The sequence below is a fragment of the Oenanthe melanoleuca genome, chromosome 27 (assembly GCF_029582105.1).
Source record: "Oenanthe melanoleuca isolate GR-GAL-2019-014 chromosome 27, OMel1.0, whole genome shotgun sequence".
Classification (NCBI taxonomy): Eukaryota; Metazoa; Chordata; class Aves; order Passeriformes; family Muscicapidae; genus Oenanthe; species Oenanthe melanoleuca.
Window position 1 is genome coordinate 3,509,593 of NC_079360.1, and position 11,547 is coordinate 3,521,139.

The window sequence follows — 11,547 nt, forward strand, 5'->3', positions numbered from 1 at the left end:
CTCTAATAAAACTTTGCTTCTGCCTGATGCAATCAAGAACCTGTGTCTGAAACTGAGTTCCTTTCCAACACCAGGTGCTGATCCATGAACAAGGGGCACCTAAACCAGTCAGGATCATCCTGCTCTGGGAACAAAGCTGCTTTGCCAGCAGGACAGAGTGGCCTTGCTGAGCTGGCAGGTCTTGTCCAGCTCCTCCCTGTTGTCACAGCCTGAGGGAGATGTTGCTCATTCCTGTGTGACACCTGCCCTGACCCCCATGGACAGGCAGGACAGGCAGAGGCCTGTGTCCTTCCCACACAGCATTGGGCTGAAAGACAGTTTTAGAAGATTTTTGAAAGTCAGTGGTGGAACATCTCTGCTCTCATGCTCCATCCCCCAGCATGGGGACTGTTGAGGATGAAATCTTGGTCTCCACAACTGATTCAATTTCTGCTGACATGGCTTATATTCAAACCTATCCCTTTTATGGGAATCTTCACACTTGGAAAAGGACTAGAGGCAAAGGGGTTATCTCCTCTCTTTTCACATAGTGACTGAGTCATTTACTGGTCATTCTCTGATTGCCAAGAGTTTCAACCTGAATGTCAAGAGTGGTTGAAAGATCATCTTTGTATTAAACAGACCTTGTCTGGGGAGCTGCAGAGGGTGGGAACTGAAAAAGTGCAGCTCAACAGAGAACAGAATGGAGAAAAAAGCCAGGTAGGGCCTTTGAACACCCAGAGCCACCCAGTTGCCACAGACAAAGCAGGTCAGTCCCTCCTTGGCCCTGATCAGAAGCTGTGTGCTGAGCTGGTTTTGTCCTGGTGCTGACCTGCCAGAGCAGCCGTGGGCCATGGTGAGCTGGCAGAGTCACTCTGGGTTTGCAGAACTGGCAGTTCAAAGTATTATGAGGGTGTTTTGAGTATTAAATTGTTTGTCCAGAAGGCCAAGCAGTGGTGGTTTTGACAGTGGTGTGGCTGTTACAGGGTCACATTCACCTTTGAGATGACCCAGTAAAGCAAAATTCCTGGTTATTCCTTTTCCATCAAAGGCTGGAGGCTATGGAACAGCCAGACTCAGGGCAGGAGGAGAACAGGTACAAAGACAAAACCATTTCAGGACTGGACATACAGTACAGAGTGGCACACTTTTCTATTGCCAGCTCTTTCATAGACACACTAGTTTCTCTGATGATACAGAAATAAACTTAACATGGTAGCAAGTGCCTGAAGAAGTTCGACCACTAAAGTCTCAGGGAGCAGGTGAAAGGTGCCCTTCTCCTGTTGTGAGAGGCCATAGAGAGAAGACATCTCAGAGATATTTCTTTATTTCATCTACCAGACTACTACTACAGACTACTAAGCTTAATAGTATCCATTCCTAGGACAAGACAAGATAATGCAGCACTTCAATACCTGCAATGACTCAGAGGAGTGGCCAAAGGTAGAAGTTTTTAAACCAAGACTAAACTTAGCCTTATTTAAAGTTCAGTTCTAGCCCTACAGGAAGTCCCAGACTTGATGCAGAATTATTTCAGTAGACATGTATGGCCAGTGCTTTACAAGAGATCAAAAGAGATGTAAATTGTGGCTATAGTGGCAAATTTCCTTGTGTTTGATTCCAGTGGATATCCCAGTTGTTCTCAGAGCTCTGGCTGAGAAGTTGAAAAGCAAATCTTTCCCTTTTCATTCCCATTGTCTCCTCCTGCCTTGTTCAGTGCAAAGACAGACAGTGAGACAACCACTGCTGCCCTTCTTGGCCTCAATCCTTCCCAATCTATGAGTCCTCACACTCTTGTTTCTAAAAATATAAAGACACTGCACTGAGACTCTTCCAGTTTCCAGTCTTCTGGAAACTCTTGGCTACCTTTGGTACATAAAAGCTTCCCAGTCTCTCCTGGCAGCCCCAGCTGATTCCCACCACTGTGGGCTGGTTCCTCCTCTTGCGAACTGCTACTGACATCTAGCTGCTCCTCCAGATTCTCTGGGCTCATATCAAAGACCTTCCCACCCTTCCCACCACGTCCAGCAGGTCCTAAGTGTGCACTTTCACAAAGGAGCTGTCCTGAATTCCTGAGAGGTGAAAGAGACCTAATGACATGGTCAGAAAGACTCTAATGGTCCAGAAATTATGAATGTGCCTCTGGAAAGCCCCTGAGGGGTACAGCCTCAGCTCCTGGGACACTGTGATGTTGTTTGTGGACCTACAAGCTGGGCTGAGTCTGGAAGGCAGCTTAGGAGAGGCAGGTTGTGATTAACAGTTCCCCAGCAGAAAACACCCTGGAAACACTTCATTTATTAAAGAGCTGCAAATTATGGAGCTGCAAATGTTGGAAGCTACATTTCCATAAGATTTCCCTACTTCTTTGTGCTGATGAGACAGACCCAGGAAGCTTATGAGTTCAAGTAACTGAATGAAAACATGAGGGAAAGCTTAATTTAATTTTTCAAGTTCTTGGAACAATTACTTAGTTTTGTCTTAATTTATCCAGGAAATCCTGGAGACAAAAAGGAAAAATAACAAGACAGAGGGAAGCTGTGGGCACAGGTGGTTGCTGCAGGCACACAGAGGTGAGAGGGGCAGAGGGGACCGAGGTGTCTCAGAGGAGCAGGAGCGTCCCCAGCTGCAGGCACCCTCCCCTCCCACGGAGTACAACTCATCCCGTGTTTCTGCCTGTGCTACACTGATGTGCCTGGGTGATAACTGTGGGGCTGGGGAAGGAATGTGTGCTCACTCAGGAGAGATGCTTGCTGAACACAGCTGTTGGGAAACTTCTGAGGAATCATCCACAGACCAGGCGAAGCTTCCAGCGACGCAGCTTGCAGCAGTTTCGGTTCGCTCCTGCCACCACACCCTGACTCCCAATTATGTTCTCCAGTCCTAGGAATGAAATCTGGTGATTCCTTCCTATACACAATAACTTTATTAGAGCTTTTACCTATTCTGAGCTTTGTTTCTGTGTGATTTGGGTCAGGGAGAAGCCCAGTGTGTCAGGCAGGTCTGGGTCCAGCTGCAGATTGGCCAGTGTTAAATCTTGGAGTAAATCACTTAGGGAAGCCTCTCCACACCACAATGATTCTGCCTTTCATGGCATGGATAAAGAACATCCAAGGAGGCAAAGAAAAGGGGAGACAACAGAATAAGAGCAATAAAATGATGAGTAATTCCATAAATACTGGGATAAGTCAGTCCTTAAGTAAATGGGATCATTTATCTGCCATAACAATAGCTGTTCCAGTCCACAATCCTGACACAGAGTGAGGATTTCAGCAAGAGTTTGAACTCACTTTTCCCTGGTGCAGGAGATTTAGAGAATTTCTTACAAGGAACTGTTGGGTTCAGAAAGCCATGGAATGCCTGTCCCTTGCTCCGTGGCCTCTGGAAAGGGGCTCCCTAGGGAGAAGGTCAGTGCTCTGCAGCCTCAGCAAACATAGCCTGAATTTTGATTACAAAAGTGTGAAAGGATTCTTACTTTGCATTTTCCTTGCTTAGTTAAATTTGGAAACATTACTGATAGAAAGCCTCTAGTTTGTATGAAATCCAGCTTCTCCAGCCCAGGTAGAACTGCACAGGGCAGACATTGCTTTGCAACTCTTTATCTCAGCAAGTCTTTATCTTTGCAGCTCTTTGTCTCAGCAACTCTGTCTTTATATGTCCCAGGACAGCAATCCCGAAGCCCTGATTAAAATGCAGCATGTATTGACAGAGAAATTGGCCATAAGATGTTTCCACTCCCAACCACTGTTTCAAAACTACCCTTTCCCAGCAACAATTACAATCCATAATGAGAAGTGCAGAAATTATCTTTCACTAAACAAGACGAAATATTTAAAGTGCTTTTACCTTCCTTTACACTCTCCACATAATAAAAGAAATCCTTTGTGAATTGCTGGAGAGCCACAATCATGTATGAAGAACCTTTCATCCATGTCCATTAAGAGATCCCTCCTTGGTCTCACTTGTCTCACAGCAGAGTGTTTCAGATTTATCATTTTGCCAGTGGAGAGATTTAAAGGTTAATCTCTGTGTCTCTGATCTTTCCAGAGTTCTTACATCATTCTTCATACATCATGCGGTGAGCAAACTTAGTAATTCTTCTTCCTTTTTCATCTTACATATTCCAGCCTCAGCACCTTGCATGAAAACTGCTTATTCAACTCAAAATAAAATGAAAATAAATTAATGAGAGATAAAGAGCTCTTTGATGCAATAACCTTTAATGATTTCTTCCTGGTATGTAATTTAGGACAGTGTTTTTCCTGGCTTAATGCTGTAAGTTTGCATCATAAACAAAAAGCTGATGATTCATAAAACATTATTGCTAATGTATTTTTGAAATTAGCAAGAGACATGTAAAGTATCTTCCTTGTCTACCAGGCTTCTTGAAAGGAAACTTCCCTTTGAGAAATTATTCTTGGCACCAATGGCTGGAGTAGCCAGCCTTATGGGAAGAAGCAGCAGAGGTGACACCCACTGTGGAAGGTATAAATAGGGATGGGTGGCCACGGCCAGCCTGCAGTCTGATTTCGTATCAAGCTGTGCATCTTGCTTTGGGCTCCTGCTTGCATTTCCAACCGCTGTCGCCATGAGTTGCAACATTAAGGAGACGATTACTGTGTCTAGCAAAGGCAGGAGCAGCGGTGGCAGCTGTATCATTGGTGGTGGTGGTGGAGCACGGATTTCTTCCTTTGGCATGGGCAGTGGCAGAGGTTTTTCTGGAAGGAGTTACTGCGGTGGAGTGAATTATGGAGGGGGACTGAGTGTTGGTAGCTTGGCTGGTGGGAGCTATGGAGGTGGCAACTGCTATGGCAATGGCCTGGGGTTCGGCCTCGGAGGCGGTGTGGTTGTTGGGGGTCTCGGTGGCGACTGCTTGCTTTCCTCCTGCGATGAGAAGGTCACCATGCAAAACCTCAATGACCGCCTGGCCTCCTACCTGGACAAGGTGAAGTGCCTGGAGAAGGAGAATGCTGAGCTGGAGTGCAGGATCAGAGAGTGGTACGCGACACAGGGCCTGTCCTGTGAGCCCCGCGACTACAGCTGCTACTACAAAGAGATTGAAGATCTCCAGAACCAGGTAACCCCCCTCGGGCTCCTCTGCCCCTTTAGGAAGATTACTGCTGAATTTCCGGGTTGTTCCTCCCCTTTTGAAAACTTACTGCTGAATTTATGTTTAGAACCTACTGCAGTTGTTGGAGGGAACTTTGGTGCCTGTGAATATCTATGCAAACAGAAATTTTGGCAAATTCCCCTATGACATTTCTGAGTGTGGGGACATATCAAGGATGGGTGCTGCAAGGTGGTATGGCTGGGAGAACACTGAAATAGGAAAAGGGTGCTTTGGTACATTGCATTTGACTATACTACTGTAAATGTAATATTACCAGTGTACTCTGAGGAAATGTAGTGGTGTCAGCCCCACAGGAAGAGCAAAGCAAACTATGGGACAACCAATAATATACATTTTGGATGCTTTATCAAATGAAACGTTATAAATCTCTTGGTGAGAAAAGCTGAGAATTGAAACTGATTGTCACAGTGACACAAACAGCCTGATATTAATAAGTTTACAATGAAAGTTATGGCTAATCCTAAGGCTTAAAGACACCTTCCTCCATGTTTCCTGAAGGTCCTTAAGTCTGAAGCCCAGAACATGTCAGCTTCAATGTTAGTTGAGATTTAGTATCATAAGGAAGGTTCTTTTGGTTTATTTTTTGAAGCATCTTTGGAACTTGTCTTCAGATCTTGAAACTGGAAAATCCCATCCCACAACTCTTTAATTCCCAGCTCTATGTGGTTGATCTCCTTTCTTCTGTAAATAAAGGAGGCAAAGCCACCTCCTTCAACTTCTCTGCTAAAGGGACAAGGTTACTTATGTAAGAAGGTAACAGAAAAAGGGAAATGTGAAGAGTTACTACCTAATTGTAAGGCAGAAAGACCTAAAGAGTAGAACAGGAGAGAGGAGACATCTCTCATGGTTTGCTGTTTTCCAGATTGTCTGCGCAACCATTGACAACAACAAGATCATCCTGGACATTGATAACAGCAGGATGGCTGCTGACGACTTCCGAGTGAAGTGAGTGTCCCTCTGTGAACCTGCTGCCTCCCCCTGCTCCTTCCCACCTCCCTGGCAGGCCCAGAGCATTAATTACAGAGGCTCCAGACACGTCTCCTCACACCACTGCGGTAGGGCAGGATGATGAAAGGCATTTTGCTCCTGGTCACCAGCCCTCCCTTAATTAATGTTCTTGGGTAAAGTGTTTAGCCATGGCGTTTGTGGTGAGGCTGGGGACGGGCACCTCAGGGAGTGGCCCATTTTCACCCCAGACCAGTGCAGCTGGGATCAACAAAGCAGAAATACAGCTGTATAAGTGATACCAAATGCACAGTGAGCAGGGAAAAAACCACAAGGAAGAAAAGCTTGCACACAACAGACATGAAGTAATGCAAAAATCCAAGGCACAGTGCATCCACCTTGGACAGCATAATGCAGGTGAAAGCATGGAGCTGGGGAAGGAGATCCTGGCACAAAGAGAACCCACGTGGGATGTGCCCATCCTGAATCTGTGCTTTCTGACACAACCCAGGTACGAGACGGAGCTGGCGCTGCGCCAGAGCGTGGAGGCCGACATCAACGGGCTGCGCCAGGTGCTGGACCAGCTGACGCTCTGCAGGTCTGACCTGGAGGCACAGCTGGAGTCGCTGCGGGAGGAGCTCTGCTGCCTGAAGAAGAACCATGAGGAGGTAGGTCCTGCCCAGGCCCTGTGAGCATCATGGCCCTGACAGAAAACTTTGTGACTGTGCTCGGAATTTAAAAGATTTCAGGCTAAGATTTCACTTTCAGGCCACAGCTTTCCCACCGAACTTTCAAGGCTCAGAGCACTCTGCCTCAGAAGGGAAGGGAGCTCTGGCAGGGGCAGTGCTGCTCCTGGGGCAGTGCTCATACTGGGAGTGCCAGAGCGGGGAAAGCTGCTGCTGGCTCTAGTGGATGAAGAAAGAAATTAGCCAACAGATTTGTTGGGAAAACACTTGCATCATCCCCCAGTGCCCTTCACAGCCACAGCAGGGAGGAAAGTCTCACAGGGAGGGCAGTTCTTAGCCAGAGCTCTGCTCTTCTGTGCTGCCTTCCAAAAGTCAGTATGATCTGATCTGGGATTTATTTCCAGGAGATGAGTTGCCTGAGGAAACAATCAACTGGAGATGTGAGTGTGGAGGTCAATGCCTGCCCGGGACCAGATCTCAGGCAGATCCTGGAGGATTTGAGGTGCCAGTATGAAACACTGATAGCGCGCAACCGCAAGGAAGTCGAGGATTGGTACGAGTGCAAGGTAAGCGACACACCTGCAAACCAAGACTGACACACACAGCCCCGGGCCCAGGAGCCTCTCAGAGACCAGACATGATCTCTGAAATAAGCAGTTCTCCTTTCCCAGTGAAGCCTGAGAGCAGCACTCATTATACCCAGTGTTCCACAGCAGCCACAGGCCTGTCTGACCAGTTTGTTACCATCTGGAACAGCAGCATTTGCCACAAGGCCTTGTGGTGTGTTGCTGGAACAGATATTCCACATTTGGATTAAAGGGATTTAATGGCCACGAGGTTAATGGAATTTGTAAAATGAACAAGTAGGGGAGCTGGTAGGGAACACCCTGTGCACAGAGAACCTGCCCTGCTCCCTGTGCTGAACACTCACCGTGTTCTGCTCCTGTAAAAGCAAGTCCAGCACACCCAGATATCCCCTGAAGCTCTTTATCCTGGATTGGTGGTTTCAGATTGAGGAGGTGAATCGGGAGGTTATTACAAGCGGTCAGGAGGTGGAAACGTGCAACAACCAGGTGACTGAACTGAGACGCCAATTGCAAACCCTGGAAATCGATCTCCAAGCTCAGCTCAGCCAGGTGGGTGAGGAGCTGACTCACAGCTCCAGCTGGTCACTGCTGGGATTCTTAGCATGAACAGCCAGAACCAACCAGCAGGATGGTGGTGAATGGCTCGTTCACTTTTGGATTAGAGTGTGTTAAATGGTTGTTGGTTTTTTTGCTTATCTTATCAGAGAAATAACTTGGAATCATCGCTGGCTGAAACTGAGTGCCAGTACAACACCCTTCTCGGCGAGCTACAGAACCAGATCACATGTGTGGAGCAGCAGTTGGCTGAAATAAGAGCAGAAATAGAGTGCCAGAACCAAGAGTACAAGACCCTACTGGACGTCAAGTGCCGCCTGGAGCAGGAGATCCAGACCTACCGGTGCTTGTTGGAAGGAGGACAGCAGGACCTCATGTAAGTACCTCTCTAGATCCACTAGAGAATAAGTGAAAATATCAAGGATCTGGATCACAGATTTGTATCCAACCTGATCTTCAGTCTTATCTCTGAGATTAAAAAGTTGTCTCATGAACAACTTCCTTGTGATGAACATTCCAATCAGAACTAAATGTCAGTCCTCAGGATCTGCAAAGCAGAGCACCAAATCTGTTAACTCCTGGTGACAACACTGTCACTCCTGGTGACAACACTGTCACTCCTGGCATTATGCCAGCATTGGTGACAGTCCCTTTTTTACAGTGAGATGGGTGAGAACTGCCCATGCCAATGGGGAGCACAAATGCAAAGCAATTCTGAAAGGGAAAGAAAATGTAATGTAAAATACTGTAACTCCTATAAAGGCCATAGTTTGAGACTGTCATGCAGTCAGTCAGCAGTGACATGTAAGTTCTAAAATACCCCATTTCTCACCCCAAATTTATCCCACTAGTCACGGAGGAGGAATTGGAACTGGTGGAGGGGTCATTAGGACGAGCCACACCTACACAACAACTACAGCTGCCCACTGCCAGCCCCAGGTGCCACCCTGCAAGACTGGAGACATACAAGGTAAGGGCAGTGCTTTCACAAAACCAAAACTGGCTTTGTTCATTTCCTTGTGCAGTAAGGCCAGGAGACAGCACATTCCTAGGACATGTCACAGGCATCCTCTCAGAGCCACTGTGCTACAGGGGGGATCTGTTACAGTGGTGGTGTCACTGAGAAATGGATTTAAAAAGAGCTTGTACTGAACATGGGGTAGAGGAAGCAAATGGGAGACAAAAAGGAGCAGTAGAATGCAGAGGAGAAGGCCAGAGAAATAAAGCACAATGGGAAGATCTGGAAGAAGAAGAAGTGAAGAAGACAACAGCCAAAGCTTAGTAAAGAGTCTGGAAAGAGCAAACCTATAACTTTACAAGTGAAAATTCCCATTAAAGCCAACTATTTAGGGAATTTCTGGAGCTACGTGGGTTGCTGCCAGCTGCACCAGCTTAGCAGTGCATTCCAGAAACAAGAGCACCACCAAGATCTGATTTCTGTTTTGTGAAGGATTTTACTTGTGTTCCCATCAAATAATGCTGCTGTGTTTTCTCTCCAGTGACCTGCAGGAGAATTTGTGATTAAGGAGAAACGGACTGGAAGGTGACAGGGAAACCCAAGAGAATCCGTGTTCACTGCACCCTCTGTGCAGAGGAAGTAGAAGTAACTCAGCGATGCTTGGCCACGTAGCTCAAGGGGGTGTCAGAGCCACCTCCTCTGTCCTGCTCTTCTGTTCTGCAATGCTGTAACCTCTAGAAGTTACCTGAGTTAGTCAGGTCACTTATGTACCTGCTGGTGAAAAATGTCTTTAATAAAACTTTGCTTCTGCCTGATGCAATCAAGAACCTGTCTGAAACTGAGTTCCTTTCCAACACCAGGTGCTGATCCATGAACAAGGGGCACCTAAACCAGTCAGGATCATCCTGTGTTACTGTGAAGGGTTAGGAGTGGCCAGAGGACACAGGAACATGGCACTCTCTTGCATGGTGCAAGAAAGAGAGAGTATTTACTGAAGAAAGTTACGGCTTTAAATAAAAGAGTTTGTGTAAAACAGAATATAAAAGATTTATTGGTAAGAGAAGGAAACACTTTTTGTTTTAGGCTTTTTCACGGATTTCACAGGTGTTTATTTTTTGTTATAATTCTTTCTCTTATGTTTACATTAGAGAAAGGGCTCTAGCTTGGGAAAACACCCTAGCTGATCCTGAGAAAGTTAGACTGGAAAAATCCTCAAGATTTTCCCTGGGCCTGTAACAGCCACAATCCTGCACTGGGAACAAAGCTGCTTTGCCAGCAGGAGAGAGTGGCCTCGCTGACCTGGCAGGTCTTGTCCAGCTCCTCCCTGTTGTCACAGCCTCAGGCAGTTGTTGCCCATTCCTGTGTGGATGGGAGGAGTCAGACAGGCCAGCAGAGCTGGAGCTCATCAGTGACAGAACAGACACAGAAATTTCCAAGGCTCAGGCAGGTGTGTATCCACACACAGGTACCCCTGAGCAGCCATCTCTGGTGCACATCTCCAGCTGCTCTCCAGATGTGTCAGGTGTTAAACTGGGAGATGTGCTGGTGTTTGGAGCATGATGTCTGTCACACATCTCAGCAGGTGTCTCCTGGCCCTGCCTGTCTCCCGGACTGTGCAGTGGGAGCACGTCTGAGTGCGTGGCAGAGCGGATCCATCTCCTCTGTGTCAAACCCCTGCCTGGGAGGGGGACCCTGCAGGGACAGTGCCCCTTCTCATGGGTGCTGCTGAAATGGCAAATGTTCTCAGCAGCCTCCTCTGCTCTCCAGACACCCACAGCTGTGCAGAGACACCCTCAGGACAGAAAGAGCTGATGTCCTGGAAGCAGATTTTGTACCTTATGTGACACAGTACAAAGATTTCTCACACACAAACAGGTGTCAAATATTTTGGACTCCTTTGTTGAGAAATTAAAAACTATTTGAAACATAAGGGCAAGCTTATTATCCTCAGTTCCGCTCCTGATTGTGCCACACGTGTGCAAAGAGCATTTCTGCGTCTGTTCTGGCTGCAATAAGCCGGGAGCCGGGAAGGAGCAAAGGGAGGGCGGAATTCTGGCTGTGAGGAAGCGGAGAAGGGACGAGAGTGATCCCTGGCGGCCGGGAGCAGGGATGCTCATCCCGCCAGCGGGGAGGAGCCGAGGGCTCCTGCCGGCAGCACTGCACCTTGTGCGGCCGGGCCGGGGTCTCCTCCTGCTCTTCCTGAACTCCAATTCCTCCCTGCAGCTGCCCAAATCCTTGAACAAAGCCCCGGAGCTGCTGCTCGCCCCTCCCGGCAGAACAGCGGGAATCAGATCCTCCGAGAGTGAGAGGCAGATGCTCATTGAAACTAAAACCCTGGGAATTTGGCATCTGACTTTTCACCTCTGCTCCATTGGCACTGCCCCTCTTGTGCCACAGAATGAAATAGAACCTGAAGCACTTGTGAAGATATTTACACTGGTTTGATTGTTTTTCCCAGAGGAAATAAAAATTTAAAATACCTATACTGGGTTGGTTTTATTTTATTTTGTTTTCCCCAGAGGACAGAGACATTGAACATGCCTGAGGACACAGGGCAAAACTGGCCAGTCTAAAAACTGAAGTTTGCCATTAGCACTGTATTTCTGTATTTAAAATCACATAAAAATTTAAGAGCAGCTGGAATAACTAGCAACCCTGACTGGCATGCAAATGCTGCTTGTGCTGAAGAACAAGGACATGGAGAAAGTG

General features: G+C 47.2%; 1 protein-coding gene across 1 annotated transcript; it reads left to right on the forward strand.

Moving 5' to 3' along the window:
• Positions 1 to 4,561: 4,561 nt before the first annotated feature.
• On the forward strand, positions 4,562 to 9,660 carry LOC130263984 (keratin, type I cytoskeletal 13-like). Its single transcript, XM_056511857.1, has 8 exons — positions 4,562 to 5,053; positions 5,970 to 6,052; positions 6,564 to 6,720; positions 7,143 to 7,304; positions 7,749 to 7,874; positions 8,030 to 8,256; positions 8,732 to 8,850; positions 9,380 to 9,660. Exons 1-8 carry the CDS (start codon positions 4,565 to 4,567, stop codon positions 9,403 to 9,405), a joined length of 1,389 nt encoding a protein of 462 aa, XP_056367832.1. The 5' UTR covers positions 4,562 to 4,564; the 3' UTR covers positions 9,406 to 9,660.
• Positions 9,661 to 11,547: the final 1,887 nt, after the last annotated feature.

Bases quoted from the DNA above. Each gene is read 5' to 3' on its own strand.
- LOC130263984 (XM_056511857.1), top strand. From the start codon at position 4,565: ATGAGTTGCAACATTAAGGAGACGATTACTGTGTCTAGCAAAGGCAGG. The intron at 6,053-6,563 runs GTGAGTGTCCCT...GACACAACCCAG, and splicing joins GCTGACGACTTCCGAGTGAA to GTACGAGACGGAGCTGGCGC. The intron at 7,875-8,029 runs GTGGGTGAGGAG...TTATCTTATCAG, and splicing joins TCCAAGCTCAGCTCAGCCAG to AGAAATAACTTGGAATCATC.